We start from the raw sequence: 24,427 nt of genomic DNA, 5'->3' as shown, positions 1-24,427 counted from the left end.
AGAAGTCTCCTTGGGAAGAGAAAAAGCGGGATCATAATAATAGTAAATGTTTATTTATACCCCCCTCTCCCTGGGGGGACTTGGGGTGGCTTACAACAAGTAATAATACACAATTATGAGCATCCATGATAAACAACAGTAACAATAACCATATTATCATTTAGTGCAATTTAAAATACCATAATAATAATAATAATAATAATAATAACAATAAATGTTTATTTATACCCCCTCCTTGGAAGGACTTGGGGTGGCTTACAACAAGTAATAATACAAAATTATGAGCATCCATGATAAACAACAGTAACAACCAAATTATCATTTAGTGCAATTTAAAATACCATAATAATAATAATAATAATAATAATAATAATAATAATAATAATAAATGTTTATTTATACCCCCCTCCCTGGAGGGACTTGGGGTGGCTTACAACACATAATAATACAAAATTATGAGCATCCATGATAAACAACAGTAACAATAACCAAATTATCATTTAGTGCAATTTAAAATACCATTAATAATAATAATAATAATATACTTTATTTCTACCCTGTCACCATCTCGCAAAAGGGACTCGGGCGGCTTACAAGCACTCGTAATGTAACAGTACATATGGTGCAATAAATACAGATACATCAATATCCAAGAAGAACATAATTTACATCATCAATACATAAAACAAGAGCACAATAAAATCAATCAACCCTAAGACATTGATAAAATGTTATGGTAATTATAGACATAAAATGAGTAACAACCAACCAGACATATAAAGTACTTTCAGTGAAAACTAATGGGTCCACAATTTAAACCTTTTGGGCTCTATACCTATTGGAAAGCTTGGTTAAAGAGCCAAGTTTTTATTGGACTGAAAACATTGGAGGGTGGGGGCTTGCCTAATTTCCTTCGGGAGGGCACTTCAGAGCCGGGTGGTCACCACCATGAAGACCCTCTCCCTCGTCCCCACCAACCGTACTTGTGAAGGCGGTGGGATTGAGAGGAGGGCCTCCCCAGTGGACCTCAGAGTCCGCGCCAGTTCAGATTCAATTCAAAGTGCTGGCTTTGGCCTATAAAGCCCTAAATGGCCCCATCCCAGTTTACCTATCCAAAAGTATCTTCCTCTATGAACACCACGGAGATTAAGATCTTCCGGGGAGACCCTGCTCTCGGTCCCACCACTGTCACAGGCGCAAATGGCGAGGACGAGAGACAGGGCCTTCTCAGTAATTGCCCCCCAGCTATGGAACTCCCTCCCTGACAAGATTAGATGAGCCCCCTCCCTCCTGTCCTTCAGAAAGATGGTCAAGACCTGGCTGTGGGACCAAGCCTTTGGGGCAGTGCAATAATGGCAGCAGTAGGAAATTTCACAGCTGACTTGTGATGGTTTTAAATAATGGTTTTAATGTGAAGATGACTGGTTTATTTTATGTTACGGCATGGAATGTTTGCCTTATATATGTTGTGCTCTGCCCTGAGTCCCCTTCTGGGTGAGAAGGGCAGAGTATAAATGTTTTAAGTAAATAATAAATACATAATTAAAAAGAGATGTGGTCACGAAGATAGATTAATAAGTAACAGTTTAAAAGCTAAGACCTGGCTATGCACACAAGCCTTTAAAGAATAAGTATCTATGGCTTCGACATGGTCTGGATTGAGGATTATGTGCAAGGTTTTTGGATGAATGGAACTATGCACTTTATATGTTTTGTGTATATTAATGCTTAATCTTTATTGTTTTTAACTGTTTTTATGTTTTACTGTTACTGTTTGTTTTTATTGGCATTGAATTTTTGCCAGATCTCTAATCCGCCTTGAGATCTTTGGGTGAGAAAGGTGGGATAGAAATGAAGTAAATGCATAAATAAATATTTGTCCTGTACAACCAATCTAGAAGCTAAGATTCAAAACAACAAAGCAATTTAAACTAATAGTCCTATAAAAACAATCCAAGTATATATCATTTAACCAGCCATTCCTGTGTCTGTCTGATGGTTTTCAATATGGTCTAGCCATTCTCAAAGGCTTTTTTAAATAGCCACATTTTTAGCTCCTTCCTGAAAGTTAACAAGGTGGACACTTGTCTTAATTTCCTTGGGGAGAGCATTCCAGAACTGGGAGGCCACTACTGAGAAGGCCCTCTCCCTTGTCCCCACCAACCTCGCTTGTGATCTTAAAGTCTGAGGATATTATTATTATTATTATTTTATTATGACACAGCAAACAAGGTAGATATGCTGGATTTCGTATCACAAAATCACAAGTCGAACACTTCCCAAGTGTCTAGGACTGTGTGATGTATTATTATTATTATTATTATTATTATTATTATTATTATTATTATTATTATTATTATTATACCAAGGGGACAGGGCACAGGGGCAAAGACGGGTCCTCCCAATCCAGAAAGTTCTGTTGTTGTTGTTGTTGTTGTTGTTGTTGTTATTGTTATGCTTACTTATACTCCACTCTTTCTTTCCACAAGGAGACTCAAAGCTGCTTTGAGTCTCTGTGGAAAGAAAAGCCCTTGGGGAAGAAGCTAGACTTCACAGGTGAACCATCCCAGAAAGGAAGTCTGAGGAAAAGCAGCATGGGACATGGGGCGATGCTGCCCGACTTTATTAATTTGGTGGTGGTGGTGGGGGGGGGGGGGGGGTTAAAAGGATGGAAAGAGCATCATTGGATGGAGAGTGGAGGAGACTGCTCTGGGTTTTGGGAAAGGTTTGGGAGATGGTCCCCAGGGCTTAGGGCTGGGAGGGGAAACAGTCCAAGGTCAGAGCCCAGCAGGAAAGGCAGCCCTTAAAATGTATTTATGTATTTTTTTGGGGGGGGGGGGGGAGTCCTGATCTTTTAAATTAGTTTATACTTGGAATTTATTTTTGTTCAATGCTTCTCCCCTATCAAGTGCAAATATGTGTCCTACTTTTTGAATAACTCTGCTAATAAGACATAGTAAGAGTGTTAATAATAATAATAATAATTTTATTTTTGTACCCCGCCACCATCTCCCCAGAGGGACTCGGGGCGGCTTACAGATATAAAACCAACATACAATAATATCAAATACAAAAACACACGAATAAATTTAAAAGGCGTTAATCTGTAAAGAACAGGTATGGAAGGAGTATGTGTTCAGATGTAGTGAAGGGTTGAGATGCCAGATATTCAGAATGAAGCACAATTCCTCCTGACAGCAGAAATAGCAGGCAGCATTCATAAAATAAGCAACATTTCAGCAGATTAAATATTAGGCATTCTGAAAGAGAAAAGGCCGATGTGCCAAAGTAGGAAGTGATTTCCATGTATTGCATATTGAGATTGCAACAGCTTTCTTAAAATGTAGTTATTTAATGGTCCACTCCTTGAAAAAAAAAAAACAAGATAGGAAATATAATTAGAATATGCAAGCCGATTATTATCAAAAATGCATATTTATTATGTATGCCATTATAGAATTCTTGCTACTAACATTACAGCATTATTGTTGTGTTAAGATCATATAAAAATAAATCATATTGTGTCTTAATTGTTAAGACTGTAAGTATTTACAAATAAACAATACATATACTGTATGATATTCATATGCATATCATGACCATATGCACACTCACACAAAGCCCCCATAAACACATATAATGGGAACTTTTATTATTCCCTTAGCAAACATTGCAATATTAAATACCTTTTCTTATTAGCAGCAAGAAGTGGGCATTCATCGCAGCAAAGGGGAATTATCTCCAAGAGGATCTGCAAGTTTGTTAGTAAACAAAAAGAAAAAGCACATTACATTGCATTTTTTAAAATCAAGGATTTTAAAGCCTATGTTCTGTGTGCCAAACTATTTCATGTAAATATGTCATGTAAATGTGCCTTGTAAGTATTAAATATTGTATGCAAATGGAAAAATATTTCCATGGAAAAAGTTTCTAAGGCTTGGTTTATATATGAGTATATAAAGGAGATGAAAATATAAAAATTGTAGGTAAAATGAAAGATTTTGTATACAGTGAATGCATACAATTAGTGACAGAATTGTGCTGATGCAAAATAGGAAATATTGTGCTTGATTGATACTTCGAGGGCACGCTTCACACATGGCATGGCTTGCATTTCAGAAATTAATGTATCTATAATTGTTTGATTAGTTTTCAGTAGGTGCATTATGTGTAAAACAATTAAGACCAATCTGATATAGATCCCCCTAAGAGATTATATCTGATTTTGTTTAAATGCTGTTGGTAAAAGAATTTATTTCTGGTACGGATTTTCAGTAGTTTTGGGTGAAGAATTAATATGCTAATTGGCAAACTGTTGTTCAGGAATATAACATTGCTCTCGGTTAATGCCCAATTTTAGATAAAGAGGTTTCTATCTTGGAAAAATAAAACCTTTATATCCAATAATTCAGAAATAGAAAAATAATGCCAAATTTTCCATCGGTCCTTCAGATGTAAAATATAGATTCATATGTAAAGGCCAAATCTTACAGAACTGAGTATTTAATATTTAATTTCCAGAGCCAAACACAGAAGCAAGTGAAATGCAATATAAGACAATTAATTTTAACCTAGATCCATTGCATTGCATTCTTTGTTATGTCAAACATATTTACAATGTGTTCAGTTATTGTAGGAACAAAAATATATGATTGTAGTTACCTCATAAGTATTTAAAAAAATTAATACATAGGAATGTTGTGAAGAATTTAGGACCAATGTAAAATAAGAAACCACCTCCTAGGTGGACTGTGTCTCTGGATAACTGCATTCAGCATTTTGGGGGCTTATCTATCTATCTATCTATCTATCTATCTATCTATCTATCTATCTATCTATCTATCTATCTATCTATGTCTGGTATTTGGCTTCCTTCTGACACCTTCGTTGCTGCTTTTATTCCCGTTGAAAGCACTGGGTGACTTAGAATTAATTCTTATTAGCCAAATTGTTCACATTAATAATAGACACAGCTTTCACCAGAAAGCTATAATTTCTGTTTGGAATCGAAAGGTTTTCGGTTTGACATTGGTTGGGTTACCTACAGTCATTATTCTCACATAATGCAAGGTTCAGAAGCAAACCAAAATTAGCACAAAATCTGTCGGACATTAGGATACCTGCCATTCCCAGAACATTGTGTGGAGTAACAATTTTATATAATACATTCTGCCTAATGTGAGTTTTCAGTGCATACTGAAAGTTAAACATTAGCTATTCCATGCAGACCTTATTTTCATCTAAGAAATTAATATTAAATGTGGAATGGAAATAGGGAGTGTCTTATGAATTAAATAAAGCCATTCAAATAATTTGAATTGTCAGATTAATAGCAAATGAGGGTGTTATTAAGAAATGCAGGCATTCAAATGAAGCATCCAAGAAACAGTGAAGCAGAAATGAGGAACTGTTGCATTTAGCTGCCAGCAAAGTGGGAATTATAATTATTGAAATAATTGTTTTGTATCAAGATCTGCAGATTGGTCAAAATAGCCATTAAAAGAGCTGGAAATGACCCTCACCGAGGAGCCTAAACCGTGTGCCGTGTGTTTTATTTCAGTGTTTTGTGATATGGATGCTGGTGAAGGACGGCGCACAGAATTTTCATCCAGTGGAAAAACCCCGATTCCATCCGTTTCCGAGGAAAGGGAATGCGTTGAGGCTCAGTGCCGATGTCTGGAAGCAGAGCCAAGAAAGGTACAGAAACCTGTTTTGCAAAGTGGAATAATAAGGATTGGAAGAGGTGTCGCGAACCTCCCCGCTGGTCTTTATCGGGGAAATCGGATTGGATTAATTTTGCCAATTAATTTGAAATGTGTGGATCAATGGGTGATAGATGACAGTGCCTTGCCTTTTCCTCCCTCTCTCCCTCCCTTTCTCGTATGTGTGTTAATATGAGTGCAGCCTCTATCTCCGCACGGCCGGCTGACATGCGGGGGCTTTGTGTGTCCATCCAGTCCGTGCGCCGGCCACAAAGCTACTGATGTGCGGACATGCCTGCAAACACCAGGAACCAGCCGTTATTTGGGCCTCCGCTGGCTTCTCGGCTCTTTGGCCCCGCATTGAAGGCAGTCCACTTGGGCTTTTAAATTAACTTTACACAAACCTTGCGCCTTCTCTCTTGCGACGCCACAAAGGCCCAGAATTATATGTTATCAAAAAGCCTCTGGGAAAAACCTCACCCACTGGCCCTGTGTCCCCTCCTTTCCCTGCACTTCGCTGCTTTAATTTATAAGTTTGCTGGATGATGCCTTCCCCTCACATAGGACTGACCGCTGTACGTCTCTTATAAAGAAACACAGGGATGCGTGGAGAGAGATGGGCATTGCAGAAAGTGATGCTTTCCCATTGAGCACATACAGCTTGGACTGGGGGGTGGGGTGGGGGGAGCAGTTAAGAAATACATTCTAATGGACAACCCCCTCCCCCCTTATCACCTTGGAGGAGCACCTTCTGAGTTGGAAAAGGGTTGGTGTGTGATTGATCTTGGTGATTATTTGCAACAAAAGAGAGATGGAGAGAGAGGTTTTGTTTGTGTGAATCCGTGGTCTCCTTGAACTCCTCAGCCCTGTTCTCTCAAGCAGAAGCCAGGCGCTGGGAAGGAAAGGAGGGAAGCCAGGGCTCTGGGCAGCAAGGCCTCTTCAAAGCCCGATGGCTGGGAGGCCGGAGCCAGGGGAGGCGCTGGATCTGTGGCCCAGAATGGCACCAAGAGCAGAAATGGTACTAAGGGGCAGGGACTGAACTTCCTGCGAATCGGGGAGGTGTCTCCCTTTCAGAAATAACTGGAACCTATTGGCACCAATGAGAGATCATGCGGAGTTTTGGAGTTTGATGTCATCTGTACACAGATTATGTCCTTTCCACTTGCTACTAAGGAAGCTGTTCAGGTCCTGAACTGGTGCTTGGCTGCTGTGACAGTCTGGATGAGGGCAAACAAATTGAAATTGAATCCAGACAAGACAGAGGTCCTCCTGGTCAGTCGTAAGGCCAAACAGGATATAGGGTTACAGCCTGTGTTGGATGGAGTTACACTCCCCCTGAAGGTACAGATTCGCAGCTTGGGAGTGATCCTGGTCTCATTGCTGAGCCTGGAGCCCCAGGTTTCAGAGGTGGCCGGGGGAGTTTTTGCACAATTAAAACTCGTGCGTCAGTTGCCATCTTGGGAAGTCAGACTTGGCCACGGTGGTCCATGCTCTGGTTATTTTGAATATATTACTGCAATGCGCTCTACATGGGGTTGCCTTTGAAGACTGTTCAGAAGCTCCAAATGTTCCAACCAGCAGCAGCCAGATTGCTCACTGGAGCAGTGTACAGGGAGCATACAACCCTCCTGCTACGCCAGCTCCACTGGCTGCCAGTCTGCTACCGAGCACAATTCAAAGTGCTGGCTTTAGCTTATCAAGCCCTAAACGGTTGCGGCGTAGCTTCCCTGTCTAAACGTATCTCTCCCTATGAACCATCTCAGAGAATAAGATTATCCGGGGAGGCCCTGCTGTCAGTCCTGCCTCCTTCGCAGGCACGACTGGTGGGAACGAGACAGGGCCTTCCTTCTCAGTGGTAGCCCCTTGGCTATGGAACTCCCTCCGAAGTGACATTAGATCAGCCCCTTCTCTCCTAGCCTTTAGAAGAAAGGTAAAAGCTTGGTTGTGGGATCAGGCTTTTAGTGGATAGGGCAGGACAATGACAGCTTTGGAATATATGGAACGACTATGGATGGTGTGATTTTTATGAAATGTAATGTTTTTAAATGTTTAATATGTTTGATTTTAATCAAATTTTAATTTTAATTTTAAATTGTATATGTTTTAAGGCATTGAATACTTGCCTCTATGTAAGCTGCCTTGAGTCCCCTGCGGGGTAGAGAAAGGCAGGGTATAAATAGAGTAAATAAATAAATAAATAAATAAATAAATAAATAAAGGCCTTTTGAAGGCTCCCTCCAAGGGATGGCCTGGTCCAGGTGCTATATTTCTAAGGAAGATCTGACCTGGGGCAATGTTCATACTGCGGCTGCATTGGTTAAGAGGGCCCAGCAGGGATTTATGGTCTGAGACTTTTAAGGAACCAGCAATTGAATGGCAAACTGCTGGTGACCATCTACTGTTGTACTATAGAGAGTGCTCTAACCTCTTTCAGCTGCTGCATATAGTTTATAATTCCTGCTGCCTGAAGAAAGCTCAAATTTTTCTTAAGGATCCATCTCACCCTGGATATTATTATTTTCTATTATTATTACCATCTAGCAGATAAAAGCAAAGACAAATAAGTTGAGAGAGAGCTTTTATCCTAGAGCTGTGACTATACAGACCTCTATGGTTTCACACTGATGTAGCATAGCGATTAGAATGTGGAAGAATAGGTGCTTAGTTTTGTAATTCTATACATATAATGTGGATTGGGGATGGCATTTAATCTTGTTTTACGATGTACAATGACAAGACAAGTTATATTCCATTTAGGCAGGGAGCCAGCCTGAGTGGCAAGCTCTGGCCCTTCCCAATGGCCTTCCAGGGTCTTGGGTGCTGAGGCTGTCCCTCCCTCCGGCCTCCTTTCCTGCCTTCTCTCTGCCACGCAAGGGGCTCCAAGGCAATTGTTTGGTGGCTGGATTTGGCTCAAGGGGTCTCCATTTGCTGAAATGTCTGGCTTAGTTTTCCTTTTGAGTTGTTGTTGTGACCGTGGTTTCTTCCCCACTGCCACCATTTCATACAGTGTATTGGGAGGGGGGGAGGGGGCAGAGGAACACATGTACGTATTACAACTAATGTGGAAAGGGCACGTGCAGCCCAGGAGGAATGGTGTGCCCCCTGCCACAGGATGGGGGAACAGCGGCCCCAAAGACTACCCTTCTGCAGGCAGTCCGCGGGAGCCGGATTTCTGCGGGGGGCTTACGTATTCAGGGTCATGGTGTGTGTGTGTGTTGAAAACTATCTGGTGAAAGGAGACCAAAGAGAGATCCTCAGGGAAGGTCTAATAAGGCATGAGAGGCCACAGGATGTATGTCAGAGACACCCTTACGGACTTCAACTCCTATAATTCCTATCAACTGGTAGGCTGCTAGGAATTGTGGGAGTTGAAACCTAGAACACTTGGAGGGCCAAAGTTTGCCCATGCCTGCCCTAGGGGCCATAAAAAGGGCAACAAGTGTGGCAGAAACAGACACAGCAAACCCACAGAGAAATGGAACTTGGCCCATTGTGAGATCAGACATGGTTGCAGCTCTGAGAGCAGTGGAACTCTCCTGTTAAAGTAAATGGGTTCTCACGCATTCAGCTTTTTTTTAAACCCCAGGTTCTTCCCATCCTGAATATGCAGAATCTGCCCATGTGGACAAATTCTCAAACTCTAGCCACAAATAAATGCTCATCTATCGCAACCAGTCCGTTTCAGGTTTTTATTACCCAACAAGCCATCAGGGGCAACCTCCAGCATCAACATGTGCTTACAATTCAGTCCCACAACTTAGAATAGCTTTGAATGAAACACTCTCCTTTTTTGGAAGCAGCTGAACAGAGGCTGAGATGAAAGCGGGGAGTGTCTTGTGGGGGAGCCCCCTCCTGACAGAGATGCTCCTTTGGCGATGTCCTCACCTTCACCTCCACCCTACCCCATTATTTATCACAGCAAACTGCTGCGTTCTCATTGGGGGAATGATATTCATTCCGGGACCTGGGAAAGGTAATCAGGACAACCCTATCCACAAATATCGGGAGAAGGGCAAACACAGATGAGTGGAGCCACCTGGTGGCAATATTGGAAACATGCAAAACCTTCCTTTTGGAGTTACTTAGCATGGCTGGTGGCGGCTGGAATGCTTGGAAAGTTGTAGTGGGGAAAATGAGTCGTTTTCCAGTGCTCACCCTCAGCTTTTTGGGGGGCTGGAGATTAAATGAAGGCATAGACCCACAAAACCAAGAGTTGTGCTTCCCAAGGTTTTTCTCAACTCCCCAATTTCCTATACTGCACACACTGCTTCCCTCAAACATTGAGAAATGGACTTTAGGCTTCCAAGACAATGGGGCAGGTGTAGAGCCAACATGGCAATTGCATTTAAGAGTGGCTGGCATGGATAGATTTCAGTGTTGAAAGAACATTCCATGGGAGGGGAACAGAATTCTCATTTGGTGAGCATATTTGCCAACTCAACAGGCAGCCACCACTGCTTTGCACGAGTAAATATTTTGTAGCCAAAATAGCATTGCTAGCTGTGCTTCTTCTTCTTCTTCTTGGCTCTGTATGATTCCAGAACAGTGGTTCTCAGCCAGTGAATCCCCAGGTGTTTTGGCCTACAACTCCCAGAAAACCAGCCAGTTTGCCAGGATTAGGTAAGGATTTCTGGGAATTGGAGGCCAAAACACCTGGGGACCCACAGGTTGAGAACCACTGTTCTAGAAGATGCTTTGGCCATCCCATTGCCCATGGATCAAAAGTATTTCCTGGCCACAAATGCTCTCTAGTGCATTTTTACCACACACAGACCATCCTTTAGGCCCAGGAGAAGCCTTTTTGGAACAAGAAGTGACTTCCTGTGGCTGAAATGCCTGCCTCTCCTGGGCCCAATAATATCTCCGGAAAGACCAACATGTGTATGGCAAAAACACACTGCCCTCCCCCTTGGGGGCATTTGGGGGGAAACAATCTAGGGCCCTTCCCCTGGATGCCAGTTGTGTCCGCTCTTGCTAGAAATGAAGAATTAACCCCAGGTGCTGCAAATAGTCTTCTTTATTAACATTGTCCATTTGCAAATACAACACATAAAGAATTTTGTCCAAAAGTCTCTCATTTTTCTGTAAAAAAATACGACTTTTTAAATTACACACTTCTGGCCTCTGGCCTTCCGCATTTCAGCTAAGTAGTTTCCTCTACCCGCAGATGCTGCAATAACAGATCCTCCACCTTTTTTAAAACCCTATTTATATTATATACAAAGAGCCACAAAGCTGAAAAGTGACTCATGTCCGCCTTTACAGTCCTTGGTTGTATTCCTAACAAAGGGAAGAAAGCCTGCCCCCAAATCAGATCTGAGGGAAATAAGGTTATTCTCCTTTTTAAAGAAAAGGAATGGTTAACACAGAGTGCTTTGTTACCAGCCTGCAGCTCTGCCAAATGAGTGCTGCCCACCTCTGCAAGAGAACTGGCAAAAACCCACCACCACAAAAACAAGCACCACGGACACACCGGCCGATGCCAAGGGGCCTGAGACCCCTCTAAGCTTCATCAGGACAAGACAGTCTCCCCAAGATGCCCCCTTCAGCTTGGGATGGCTGGCACTGCTGCTGGGGCACCCCACACCCATGCAGCCTGAGACCCTCCTCCACCCCTGCAGCCCTTTTCGTCCTTTAGTTTCTATGAGAGGAGCCCCATCGTGGTCAGGATCCAGCCCTGCCTCCCAACGGGATGAAGAGTCCTTTCCTTGAAGTCCTTCCCCTCCCCTTCAAGTCCATGTCTTATGCAGAGAAGCCACGTGGAAACGGGGGAGTGAAAGTGAAATCCTCTGCAAGAGAAGAAGAGCATGTTCAGTAGGGCACGGCCCACACGGAGATCTCTACTCACATTCAGGTGCCAGGCAGAGGACCTTCCTTTCAAGCCTCTAACCTCCTGAGGCCCGCAGAGTCTAGCCATGTGTTACTTTTCTAGCCCTGTTGCGTTTATCTTATCCATTGTTATATTTGAAACAGACATGTCTTTAAAAAACAGTAACAGTAGGATGCAGTCTGCCTGAAAATGGAAACAGGAGGAACCACTAAGTTCCATCTATGATTCAGGCAGGACAAACCACAACATGAAGAGAAGAAGACCGTGTGGCCTCATTCATGCTCACAAGTGATGTCCTACAATGGGACAGCCTCAGCCAAGTCCCAGGACCCTCTGGAAAGTTCATGTCCAATTTCTGGAGCCAAATGAACCCACAACTGCCGCTGGAAAATACAGGAAACCGACTGATGGTAAGGGATCTTTAGAAATTGACACAGCTCCACACAGGCTGCTCTGGAGGGAACCTACCTACATTTCCTGCAGGCTGGCACTACCAGGCCTGCGGGATGACGCTTTCCAGCAAGAGGCGCCGGCCCTCCTCGTAGTCGTCCTCGTCGACGTTGACGAGTAGCCGGATAGCCTCCTGGCCCACAGCCTCTTTGAGGGACTCTGTGATGAAGACACCCTTCAGGGCCTCCAGCAGTGAGCCATTCATGTAGTCGCTCCAGAAGGCATCCAGGTAAGACAACTCTGAGAACTTGATGTCACAGATAATGGAGCCCAGGTCACGGGACTTGAGGATGGTGTTGGACTGCCCAAAGACATCGAACTGGCGCTCCAAACGGTTCTGCTTGTTCGACATCACGTTCTGCCGCAAGACAGAATCATGCTCACAGTATTCGGCACGAACACGGAGCCGGATGTCTGAGCAAGACATATGAAACAGAGAGAAAGAGAGGGGGAAAGGGAAGAAAAAGAGAGAAGTGTTAGAGCTGGGGGTCCCACATGGGAGACAGAGACAAACATACAGACTCATGCAGCTGCCCAACAACCCTGACCAGGTGCCGAATTTAAAATCAACCAAGCTGAAGTTCCAGGCCATCCAGGTGGCCCAAAAAGCTCAGGTCCCTTGAGATGGTCCGTCCCAGCGAGGGGTGTCCGCACTTGTGGTTTCAAACTGCTTCCAACTTTTGGTGTGGCACCAAGTTAGAGCTGAACTTCACTAATGCCTCCCGCCATGCCACAACTCCTTCGTGCAACACACCAACCAAAGAGAGGCTTATAGGCGCATCCACCCTCTTAAGGGCCAGCCCCCGAGAAACCCCTGGCCTCGCTCCTGCTCAATCTACTCCAGGCTTGTTTGGCCTAATGCATGGAGCCAGCGGAGTGGCTCCTCAGAAGCCCTTAAGATACATTCAAACCAGAATCTTAAAAGTAACCTCTACCAGGGAGTCCTGGTTGTTACTGCTATCGAAATAAAGGCCTTTCTTCCACCTAGGCTTGACCTCTCCCCTCTCTGGACATGGAAGAAACACACAGGAAACCCAAAATTAAAGCTGCCGGTTGAGAGGCAGATTAACTCCTCTGCATAAAAACTCATGGGTTTTAGCCACAGGGGACACAACATGTGGCGAATGAGGTTTTACTGCCATGTGAATGACTTTCTCAAAATTAGTGAAGTTCAGATGTAACTATGGGGAGTGGAAGCAGGACAGATTTTATTTGTTTCAGAGGCCCAAAATGTATCAGCATCATAGTCAAAATATTGAAAGGTTCAAAAGGGAGGGAATAATAGAACAAATACAAAGCAGGATACATTGAAAAAGTGAGGCAGGTGGTATGTTACATACGCTCAACAAGGCCGTCAGGTTTAATTTCTCTGTGTCTTGTGGTCATCACCTGTAGAAGCATTAACTCAAGAGTGCAGTCACAGCCCTTTACCCGCAACTTTGAAGGGTCTTGAGCCCATCCCGTCCCATCCACCCCAGCTGGCTGGCTGGCTGGCCCCCTCTGGCCCAATGGGTGGCATCCCAGGCACTAAGTGCTGGGCCTAAACCTTCAGAAACCGCCTTTCCAGGTGGGCAACAGAAAGGCTGTCTCAGGTTTTCTATTCCGTGGCAGGAAAGGACAGCAATTCAGTCCAGGCAAATAAGAAAAAGGTGCTTCTCATATGAGCACTGCCACCCACACAAGAGATAAAAGGCTCCAAGTGCTGGGAGCCTTCAGTTTAGGGCAGAGACACCCCTTGAGACCTTTCTGATGGGGCCAGCTGGCCAAGGAGTCCAGCTGCTGGCCCCAACTGAAGACTGTGCTCACAAGCCAGGCCCACCACCTGGTCACATGCCACACAGTTTAAAGCTTCCTTTTTGATTATCACTGAATATAATTCAGGTACGGACTGTTGATCCCATGGTTTAGCTAGACAATTTTGAGAAAACAGAACGGCTCATCCGCCTTCCTGTATCAACAATGTGCTGGAGCACATGGTAATACCACAGCTGTCAGATTTTGCATCATCATACTGTCACCCCTTGTGTCACCAACCAATGTGGCTCTGAAGCAACTGGAAACATTTTCCCCCTGAAGATAGGGCAAGGCTGCAGGGTGTGAGCTCGGATTTTGTGTCAAAACACATTGGGAGCATGGTGGTCAAGAGAGGGTTTCTGCACAACTGTTGTGTACAAAATGGGAAGTGGCCTTTCCCAGCCAGCAGTCATGCCTGCCCTGAGCAGCTATATCAGATGAGAAATGGGACCAACATTGGCAAGAACAGCAGTAGTGGCGGCAGCAGAAACACCACTGAGCCTTTGACCCCAACGCACTTCCAGGCCTCAGTTCCAGTGAAACAATCCCACTGCGGTCACTCTGTTTGCAAATGGAGGCAGCCTGAAAACAGGTCAGCAAGCCCTCTGTGAGATGCTCTTCCCAAAACGGATTTCCCCGAGTTTGGAATCAAAGCAGCAAGACTGAAGAAGGAACCTCAAGTGCATTACCACGCAAGTAGGATGTTTTCAGAGAATGAGGCCTGTCACCTCATCATCCGTACAATCCCCGTAACACAGGCTGAGCATTATTACAAACCAAAATGAGAGGATTCAGTAAAAAGTAATGAGCAGTTTCCAGAAAAGAGACCCACAATGTCTGGTCTTTAGAGCACAATTTTGCCTCTTCTTCCCTCCCCAACCACTTGTCACTAAGATTAACTTTCACAGGGCAGAAAAACCCATCAGAGCACTGAGCTGCAGGACAAGGCCTCCTCGCCCCTTGTGCTGAAGGCAAGCAGTCCCAGAGTCCAAGGCCAAGTGTCCAGATGCAGGGCCGCTTTTAATACAGGAGAAGCATTGAGGAGGCAGAAGTAATAATCATGAGCATTTTTAGGCTTTGCTTTTAGTTTTGTCTGGGTATTTTTTGCCACTGTCTGGTACGTGGCCCACTTGCCTGGGCCAATATGTATGCTTTTCCAGGGATGGATTTCCACTGTAGACCGAGAGAAAGGTGGTTCAAGACTTTCAGCATATGGCAACATCAAGAAATCATCCTGAGTTTCAATATGGTAGAAAAATACAAAGAGATGCAAAGGACCTGCACTGTCTTTCTTCTAGGTTTTGGCTGCTACAGGCTGCTGCAGATACCAGACCGAGCACATGCAAATACGGACTGTGAGGAGGCAGACCATCTGCTCCCTGGAGAACCAAGTGGCACAGAGACCAACACAGGGCTGCATTCAACCTCACAATGGGTTTATTGGACATGGAATAGCAGCACAACTATTGTGTTTCGGGACAAGAAGGGTGGCCGTTCTCAAAGTTATTAACTGCTTAGATGGGCATCTGCCAGTGTTAGGCTTTGACTGGCCAAGAGAGAACCAACAGTAGCGTCTGAAGTGCCTGGTTCTGCCTCTGGCAAAAGAGACTATTATGAAAGGAGCCCAAAACACATCATGGCCTGATATCTGCAGCAGCAGGAGCTCCGCCTGCACAGCCGAGGCGATCCCTCTTATGGGAGCAACTGGCTCCTGGCCTGGAGTGCTGAGCAAGGTCTTTCCCTGGGCAGCAACCTGGAGCTGCGTGCCCCCCGCCTGCTTCCACTGGGCCCTGCTGGAGGTTTGCGGCACAAGCCCCCTGCCGTGCCGGTCTGGAGTGGCCCCCCTGCCCTCAACCCTGCCCCCAGGAACCTCTGGAGTGCCTTTGGGCCGGCATGCAGGAGAGAGACGGGGAAGGAGGGAGCCTGGACCTGCTCCAGAATGAGGCAATGCAGCACATAGTTAAAACAGTTTTGCTTCACAAAGAAGTGGTGGAAATTTGGGTGCATGGATTCATTTACCTTTGCGAGACCATTCTGTGAGAAGAGTGCACAAGAGAGACAGAGTCTCTTTATCATCAACTTTTGCTTAGCAACCTGGAATTTAAATGGTGGATTGAGAAAGAATTGGCAGAAAGCAAGCAGCAACAAAAAACCATTTGTGGATGTGGATGTTTTCCCCCTTCAGTAGCCAAGGCCTAGCTTTTGCAGGGTGAGACTGCACTCTGGGAGGGAGATGGGAGCCGGCCCCCTCCCCGCCATTCAGGGCCATTGTTGGACATGAAGCCCATTATGGGAAAGCAGCTGCCTACGTCCCACGAGCCTCCAGTTCTGCCCCAGGGAAGCAAGGGAACAGGACAAGGAATACAGGCAACAAACTAGTGTTGAATGGAGCTTACAGTTCGATCCTTGCACCTACCCGGCAGAAGCCTTAGCTGCACCTTGAAGTTGCAGTTTTGACACTCATTGTATTATTTTTGAACCTTCTTCGTTAGAACCCCTTTGCCTGTAAATTGGTCAGACGGTAAGACAAGCGTTTTTGTGTATTCGCTTTTGTTTCATTTGCATTGCACTGAGACAAAGAAAGCAGCACATTTGAGCTACGTGGGGACCCTACGCTGGCCCTAGGCACCCACCTCCTTGCCACAGACCTCTTCAAATGCTGTCCATTGGAAACAAAAAGTGCTCCCAAGTTGAGGAAACTGTAAAAGCTGTGTGTGGACCGTCTCACACAACAGTCTACAAGCAGATTTCACAATTTCTCTATGTTCAGGAAATACATAACTGAAAAGGCCTAGCAATGCAGGAATAAATGACAGATGCTGGTCTTTGAGACAGACAACTGAGTATAAGGCAGAAATTTGAATATAATTTAACTAGGCAAGCTGAAACCTTCAAAGAGTTGGGGTTTTTAAGCAAAGTCCAGTTCCAGAAGTCAGTATGATGAACCAAATTACAAGAAAAAATCCACTTTAAGAGGGTCAATGATAAAACCGTGCAGTATCAACATGGTGGTGAGCCTCCAAACTATATTGAGAGGTACATGGGATACTGCAGCTACATGGCCACAGCCAGGGCCGTAGCCGGGGGGGGGGGGGGGGTAAAATTTCACCACCACCCCCAAAATGTGTCAGGTAAAAAAACTGGTGGTTTACTCATAAATTGGTTAACCAGTTAAAATTCATGAGTAAACTGGCTACGGCCCTGGCCACAGCTTAAGGATTACAACACAGTAAGTTTCATTGCCTCTTTAATAATATCCATGCAAAGGCTGTGGTAAATGGTGCGTCTTGCAGAATTACTCCGAATTTCTCTTTTCAAAAATTGTCTTAATTGGTAGCTGTCTCTTTTTCTAGTTAAGTATCTTTATTCTACCAGACATGACCTGAAGCAGTGAAAAATCTTCATATCTTGTCACGTTCCCTATCCAGCACCCATTTCTTTAGAATTTTTTATTTAATTGTGATTAGCTTCAATTCAATAGCTGGAAAATAATTTAATCTGAAATTACCAAACCAGAAAAATGGCAGATTGCAAGAACAGAACAAGATCAGATTAGCCACCTTGAGTCGCCTCCGATTTCTACAGAAAGCAACATCAAAGTAGCAAAGGCCGTCTCTCTCCAAGACCAGTTCTTTAAGCACCCTAGTGCACGGAATTAAAAGCTTCCAGTTTTCCCAGGATTTGGCAATCTGAAGGCACCCTTTCCCTTCTTTATAAAGCTTCTGGATTCATGCAATACACTCTGGACAATTGTTTTCTGATATAGTTATCTATCACGGGTGAGTGATAAAATTCACATTTATAAATAAGACTGTGGTCATTTGAAAAATTAATAGGAACCATAGTAACAAGTCATATCATACTAGAAATTGAAAATAACTTAGCCTCAAAGAGTGGGACTAAAATTCCCATGATCCCAGTGGACTGGAGCTCTGTGGAGTCCAGCTGCATCTAACAATGCAAGCCAGCCACCACATTCCCTGCCCTGCTACTGGAGGCCTTTTGTGGCAGAGATGTGCACCAGGCCTCCCCCTCCCCCTCTCCCTCCTCCCTGCCACCCCTCCAGCCCTGCTTTGGCTCCAGCCAGAGGAGAAGAACACCTGACCATTCCCTTAACAGAGACCCAAGCAGCTCGTGGCATATTACTTGGAAGGGGCTTGTGGGCATAGTGGAAGACTCGAGGGAGCCCAAAGAGCACAGCGCGGGCCAGGCAGACACTTACCACAAGTCACTTTGGTTGGCGTTTGGACCTCCTGCTTGGGAGCAGAAGGCCCTTTGGCTCCCCGCCGCCTGCGGGGAGGAGCAGACTTTGCCCGGCCTCTGCTGACTCGTTTCCTTTTGCTGGAACTGGAGCCTAGAGGAAACAGAAGAAGGGACACTGGAAGTTTCTTGGTGCATCACAACCCAGTGACTGCAACTCAGGTTCCATTTGATTATTGTCCCTGGTCCCAGAAAACGTCCCCTTTACCAAACAGACACAAGGAGCGGCTAGAGCACAGAAGACAAACAGGTTGCTCGTGGAGCTCCATGAAAATGGGACTGCTGGGTAGAGAAGGGGGAAAGGAAGACGCAAAAGGGACAAAAGCATGCCACCCGTTCCCAACACGCACCTGTCTCCCACTGATCGCTCTGAGGCTCTGCAGAGGCTGAATTGAGGCAATTGTCCACCTGCTGGTCGGATGACAGGACAGACGGACCATAAGTGTATCTCTCAGGAGAAACTAGGGGAGGGAAAGAGTTACAGGAGTCAAACAGAGCTGATGCTAATTCCAACAGGGAGCAGCACAGATACAAGTCTGCAGCGCCTTTCTGCCAAACAAGCCCAGAGCGGAGTGTAACACCCAGAACTGTGAAATGTGCAAGCTCTGTCATGGAATTCCTCCATCCTATTTGGATAACAGTTGGTCTGCAAGCTAGAATTAAGCCATCACCAAAGGAAGAGCTACACTACGGTAATAAGCCCTGCCAGCAAGTCAAAGGTTGAGTCATTTCCTGCCTGCCCGAGTGGCTGCGTACCTGTCCGCTGCCTTTTCAGAGTGACGTAGGGCAGGAGGTCGTGCCTGGTGAGCACCCGCAAGAGCTGCAGAAGATGCACAAAGTTGGTCTCGTCGCACTTGCCCCTCCGCTCGAGCTCCAAGAGAAGCCGCACGCCGTCCTTGGGCCACCCCCCGGCCCCGGCCCTCTCGAGGCCGCCTTCCATGGGGCCCGGGGCCCCCTGCTGCTGCTGCTTCTTCCTCCAGTCCTGGAGGGTGCGAGAGGCGGTCTCTGCGGCCCCCTCTCCCGCGGCCGCCACCGCCCAGAGCTCTGGGTCCAGCGGGTGGCGCCAGGGCTGCGTCTCGTCCAGCAGGAAGGAGAGCACCTCCACGTCGTTCTGGGTCAGCTGGGCCCCCACCACTTCGAACATGCGGTGCAGGGGGAGCATCCCGTAGTACTCCAGGCACTCCTCCTCCTCCCAGGAGTGCGCAAACAGGGGCCGCCGGGAGTCTGCCATCGGGGTGGAGGGCTTCCAACAGGCCGAGGAGGAGGAGGAGGAGGCGGCGAAGCCTGGCAAGGAAGTCCGGGGAGCACTTGTGCTGCGCGGAAGGGGCTTTAGGCGGGTGCGACAGACAAGCGCCTGCAATGGAAGAAATGGCAGCGTTCAGGGATCTCAAAGCCACTGGCAGCGCTATGCTTGGGCCACGCAAAGGCAACATGCAGAGATAGGCTGGGCCTGGGGGCAGTCCTGGGGAAAGGGAGTTGGGAGCCTTCTGCGGAGGCCCCAAGCTGAGCCTGAGTCACGGGCGCCAGGATGCGGCTGCTCAGGCGGCCAGGGGGGCGGAGGGGGGTCACGGCGGCCCCCGCTTTGCCAGGCCTCTTCCCCTGGGACAGGGCGGGGCCCAGCTCCGGGAAACGCCGCTGTGGGCACGGGCACCGGGGGTCTGGAAGCCAAGGCAGGCCTACACGGAATGGCTGGGGGAGAGGAGGAGCCTGAGAAGGGGGCCCGGGAGGAAAGAGCCCCTCCTGAGGGGCCGGAGGGAGCGGAGGGAGGGAGGGCCACCTGCCGGAGGGCGCGGGAGGGGCCCCTGGCCGCCCTACGTGAGGGGTGGGGGGGGGGTGGCTCCCCTCGCCCTCCCTCCCGGAAGAGGCGGCTCCTTCCTCCCTCCCTCCCTCCCTCCCATCCCAGCTCCTCTTCCGCCCGAGGACGAGCGCGCACCAGCCGCCAGGGGGCAGCAGCCGAAGGAGCCTCGGAGCCGGGCGGGGGGGGGGGGGAGGGGGGGAGAAGGGGGGAGGCAGGGGGTGCCGCCTCCGCCCCTCCCTCCCCATGAGCCTCCCCTCCCTCCCCCCGTCTCTCTCCCTGTGTGTGTGGGGGGAGGGGGGCTCCTCAAGGCGAGCGAGGCCTCCTCCGCAGCCAGGCGCCCTCCCCACCCCGGGCCCCTTCCTTCTCTTGCCGGCCTCCCTCGGCCCTTTCCTGTGGATGAAGGCCAGTGCCGCCCCCCCCCCCCCCCCGCCAAAGGCCTGTGCCCCTCTCCCCCCCCCCCCCCCCCAGCCGGCGCCCACCTCTTCGTCCTCCTCACTGCGCCGTCCTTCTGGTCTGTCTGGTCCCGTCGACGCCTCTGCGCCTGCGCCAGCCTCGTCTCGGCTCAGGCCCCCTCCCCCGCGCATGCGCCGAACCTCTGTTTGTGTGTCCTTTTCCTTCCTCGGGCTCCGCGATCGCGTCGCGGGCGGCCTAGCCGCGCATGCGCCTGCCGGCAGCCCTCCCCTACGGCTCGCTCACGCGGACGGCACGCTGGTGGCCTCGTGCGCCACGTGAGGGGGCGGAGCCTCCCCAACCCGACAACAACAGCGCCGCGGCGTCACCCTCCTCCCGCCTGGGACGTTGACGTCAGCGAGGTGGGCGTCGCCAAGGAGACGACTGTGGTTAAGTAACCAGAGGGCGGGACTTACGTAATAGGCGGAGGAGCAGCGCCGCGGGTGGGCGGGGCGAGGGGCGCAGAGCCCTCCCTCGCGGTTGGGCGGGGCCACGGGGCTGCCGCTCTCCGGCTCGCTCTGGCCCCGCCCAGGAAGGCGCCGCCGTGACGTCTCAGGCCTGCGGCGAGCCGAAGCGCCTCTTGAGTATCGAGGGCGCTGATTGGCCGAACGCGGGGAAGGCAGGCAGGAGGGCGCGGACGCGGTGGGCCCGGGTCTGCGTGGGAGCCGGGAGGAGGCGGTGAGTGAGTGCCGGAGGGAGGAGCGGGAAGCGGGGAGAGGATGCGGCCTGGGAGGGGCGTGCGGGGCCACGCTGTTCTCTGTGCAGCCTGGGCATGGGGCCCGACCTCGCAGGCGCCAAGGCCCGTCTGCGTGCTCCCCGTGAGGGCCTGTGAGGGGGGGGGGCGTGTTGAGAGAAAGTGCGGGGAAGCAGCAAGCATAATAACAACCATAATAAAGGAGAATGGCGCCTTCCGCGGGGGGGGGGGGGAGGGAGGCCTGGTGCGGGCGGTGGTCCCGGCGCAGGAGCCCCCCCTCCCTCCCCCCCCCCCTCTCTCTCTCTCTCTCCTCACCGCTCTCCCTCCCCCGCAGGCGCCATGGCGGAGGACCTGGCCCAGTCGCTCTTCCTGCAGCACCAGTACATGTGTTCCGAGTGCGGGCAGCTCTACGACACGCTGGAAGGAGTGCTGATCCACCACCAGAGCCACCTGGAGCAGCCCTGGCAGGCGCAGCCCCCGCCCCCTCCCGCAGAAGAAGGAGCAGCAGCAGCAGCAGCGGAAGAAGAAGAAGCCGCGGCCCCGCCAGGGCTCTCGCAGGACAACAGCCGCTTCCAGTGCCTGGAGTGCGGCTGCACCCTCTGCTCCCCGGATGAGCTCCTGGCCCACCAGGAAGTGCACCCCAGGGAGGTCCCCTCCCGGCCCCCTCCCACCCCGGGGCAGATCCGCTACCAGTGCAACGAGTGCCAGGAGCTCTTCCCCTCCACCGCCCTCTGGCTGGCGCACCGCCGGACGCACCGCGAGACAGAGGCCGCGGCCTCCCCGCCCCGCCCCTCGCCCCCCTCTCCCCATCCGCCCCCCCTCCCGCCCGCCCCGCCGGTGCACCCCTACGAATGCTCCGAGTGCGCCGGCCTCTTCCTGACCCCCGAGGAGCTGCTGGAGCACCAGGGAGAGCACTTCACAGAGATTGAGAAGGAGAGCGGGGAGCCCCCTGCGACGCAAGAGGCGGCCAGCCCCCGCATGTCTCCATCGCGGTGCCCTGAGGAAGAGCCCCCCCTGCCTGCGTCGCCCTCCGCCAAGGCGCTCTGCTGTGGAGAATGCAAGCAAGGCTTTGCCACGGCGGAGGCCCTGGAGCGGCACCGGCAGGAGCAGCATGTGCGGACCCAGCCAGAAGAATTCCTCTGCGGTGAGTGCCAGCGCGGCTTCACGACGGCCAAGCGGCTGCTGGCGCACCAGCGGGCGCACATGGACGGCACCTACGAGTGCCCGAACTGCAACAAGATCTTCAAGAAGGCGGCCTCCCTGGAGCAGCACATGCGGATGCACAAGGGGGAGGCGCTCTACCTCTGCGTGGACTGCGGCCTGGGCTTCTCCACCGAGATGACGCTGGTGACGCACCGCAAGAACCACACCGCCAACCCCCTCCACCGCTGCCACTGCGGCAAGGCCTTCAGCAACATGACCAAGTTCCTGTACCACCGGCGCACGCACGCGGGCAAGAGCGGGGTGCCCCCCGCCCGAGGGAACGTGAAGCCGGGGCCTGGCAGGCAGCCCCTGGAGCCAGTCCTGAGCGATGCAGGACCGGTGGTCAACGGCGGTGGAGAGGCCTCTGCCAGCCTTCAGCCCCCCTCCTCCTCCACTGCCTCTCCGAAGAAGGGCCCGGAAGCAGAGGCCAGTGGGGTGGGCTTCCTGTGTCCACAGTGCGGCAAGGGCTTCTCCACCTACCTCCGGATGGTACGGCACAAGCGGGTGGTGCATGTCCTGGAGCGCAAGCACAAGTGCCCCATGTGCAGCAAGAAGTTCAAGAAGCTGGTGCACGTGAGGAACCACCTGCGCACCCACACCGGGGAGCGGCCCTTCCAGTGCTCCGAGTGCGGCAAGACCTTTGTCTCGCAGGCCAACCTGGCGCGGCACCACATCACCCACACCGGGGAGCGCCCCTACCAGTGCCAGGTGTGCGGCAAGCGCTTCACCCAGTCCTCCAACCTCCGCCAGCACCGCCTCCTGCACCTGGTGCCCGGTCGCCAGGGGCCCCACTCCTGCCAGGACTGTGGGGCCACCTTCGCCCGCCCCTACCAGCTGGCCCTGCACCAGGCAGCCCACATGGGCAGCCTGCCCTTCCCCTGCCCCGAGTGTGAGAAGTCCTTTCCCCGGCGCTGCCTCTTGGAGCTGCACCGACTCAGCCACACTGGGCGTGAGCCCCACCGCTGTCCGGACTGCAACGCCCTCTTTGCGGAGGCCGCCAAGCTGCAGGAGCACCGCTGTGCCCGCCGCCGGGAGCTGGGCCCCTCCCGGAGATACCCCTGCCTCTCCTGCGGCAAGTACCTGGGCTCCCCTGCCAAGCTGGCCGCTCACCAGCTGGCGCACTCGGGCCAGCGCCCATTCCCATGCCCGCTCTGCGGCAAGACCTTCACCACCCCGAGCGGGCTGAGCCGGCACCAGCAGCGCCATGCTGGCCTGCGGCCCCACAAGTGCCCTGTCTGCGGGAAGGGCTTCATGGCAGCCTCGGGGCTGCAGCTGCACCAACGCATCCACACGGGCGAGCGCCCCTTCCCCTGCCCCGAGTGTGGGAAGGCCTTCCGGCAGGCCACCCACCTGCAGGAACACCGGAGGCTGCACACGGGCGAACGCCCCTTCCGTTGCTGGGACTGCGGCAAGGCCTTCGTGCAGTCCATGCACCTGGCCGAACACCGGCGCGTCCACACGGACGAGCGACCACACCCCTGTGCCCTCTGCTCCCAGACCTTCAAGACCCTCTCCCACCTGCGCAGCCACCGCAAAACCCACGCGGAAACGGAGCCCCATCAGGAAGCGCTGGTGCTGGCCACGCCGGACCCTTCGGCAGGAGCGGCAAATGGAGGGGCGCCTGTCCAACCTGTCCAGACCATCATGTGCACCGAGTTTGGAGAGACCATCGCCATCATCGAGAGCGCTGAGCCGCTGCCCTTGGTGGAGACCATCGAGATCTACCAGGCCACGCTGGAAGGGAGCCTCCAGGTTCACGCCTTCGTCTAGGAGCAGAACCAAGAGGCTCCGGGCAGAGTGCGCCTAGAGGCTGGTGTTGGAGAGCCTTCGGCCCACGCGCCTCTTCTTCTACGCCAGGCCTTAGCGCCGTGGGTGTTCATTCAAGTGTGTGCGCTATGGACTCACCTGGGCCACAACCACACACCTATTTCTGGTATTTATTTTTGTTTTTCTAAGAAAGGTTCTAATACATCTTTTTCCAGTTTTGTTTCTGCCAGAGAGAGTTGTGGGAGGCAGAGTGGAGGCTTAGGTCCGGCCTGTTTCCCATTAAATTATTCCTCTTTGCTTAGAAGCTGCTCTTCTTGTCTCCTCTTGTTTGCAGAGCAACAAAAAGCCACCTCCGTCTCTGAAAGGGAGATCCATTAAAACCAGGGAAGGGAATGTCACAGTGGCCATTGAAGTAACGTCGCAGCCAAGAGAGTCCAAGGCCTGTAGGGCTGAGTGGATGAGCAAAGTCGGGGAAAGGC

General features: G+C 50.2%; 2 protein-coding genes and 2 long non-coding RNA genes across 4 annotated transcripts in view; 2 read left to right on the top strand and 2 right to left on the bottom strand.

Moving 5' to 3' along the window:
- The window catches only part of LOC134293837 (uncharacterized), a 31,515-nt gene extending 22,142 nt beyond the window's left edge, over window positions 1–9,373 (top strand). The window contains exon 4 of the long non-coding RNA XR_010000805.1: window positions 5,561–9,373. This is a non-coding gene — a long non-coding RNA (uncharacterized LOC134293837). The remainder of the gene's footprint in view (window positions 1–5,560) is intronic.
- On the bottom strand, window positions 374–5,572 carry LOC134293838 (uncharacterized). Its single transcript, XR_010000806.1, has 2 exons — window positions 3,687–5,572; window positions 374–3,365 (listed from the first exon to the last, which is right to left on the bottom strand). It is a non-coding gene; the product is annotated as an uncharacterized LOC134293838 (long non-coding RNA).
- Window positions 9,374–10,701: 1,328 nt separating the features above from the next.
- On the bottom strand, window positions 10,702–20,471 carry dedd2 (death effector domain containing 2). Its single transcript, XM_062962703.1, has 6 exons — window positions 20,314–20,471; window positions 18,793–19,390; window positions 18,387–18,497; window positions 17,999–18,130; window positions 12,001–12,396; window positions 10,702–11,491 (listed from the first exon to the last, which is right to left on the bottom strand). The coding sequence occupies exons 1-5, from the start codon at window positions 20,416–20,418 to the stop codon at window positions 12,023–12,025; spliced, it is 1,320 nt and encodes a 439-aa protein (XP_062818773.1). The 5' UTR covers window positions 20,419–20,471; the 3' UTR covers window positions 10,702–11,491; window positions 12,001–12,022.
- Window positions 20,472–20,832: 361 nt separating this feature from the next.
- LOC134293828 (zinc finger protein 574-like) lies at window positions 20,833–24,252 on the top strand. The gene is made up of 2 exons (XM_062962680.1): window positions 20,833–20,962; window positions 21,313–24,252. The coding sequence occupies exon 2, from the start codon at window positions 21,318–21,320 to the stop codon at window positions 23,949–23,951; it is 2,634 nt and encodes an 877-aa protein (XP_062818750.1). The 5' UTR covers window positions 20,833–20,962; window positions 21,313–21,317; the 3' UTR covers window positions 23,952–24,252.
- The last annotated feature ends 175 nt before the right edge of the window (window positions 24,253–24,427 follow it).

Source organism: Anolis carolinensis, unplaced genomic scaffold (assembly GCF_035594765.1).
Source record: "Anolis carolinensis isolate JA03-04 unplaced genomic scaffold, rAnoCar3.1.pri scaffold_10, whole genome shotgun sequence".
NCBI lineage: Eukaryota > Metazoa > Chordata > Lepidosauria > Squamata > Dactyloidae > Anolis > Anolis carolinensis.
This window is presented reverse-complemented; position numbering and strand designations above follow the sequence as displayed.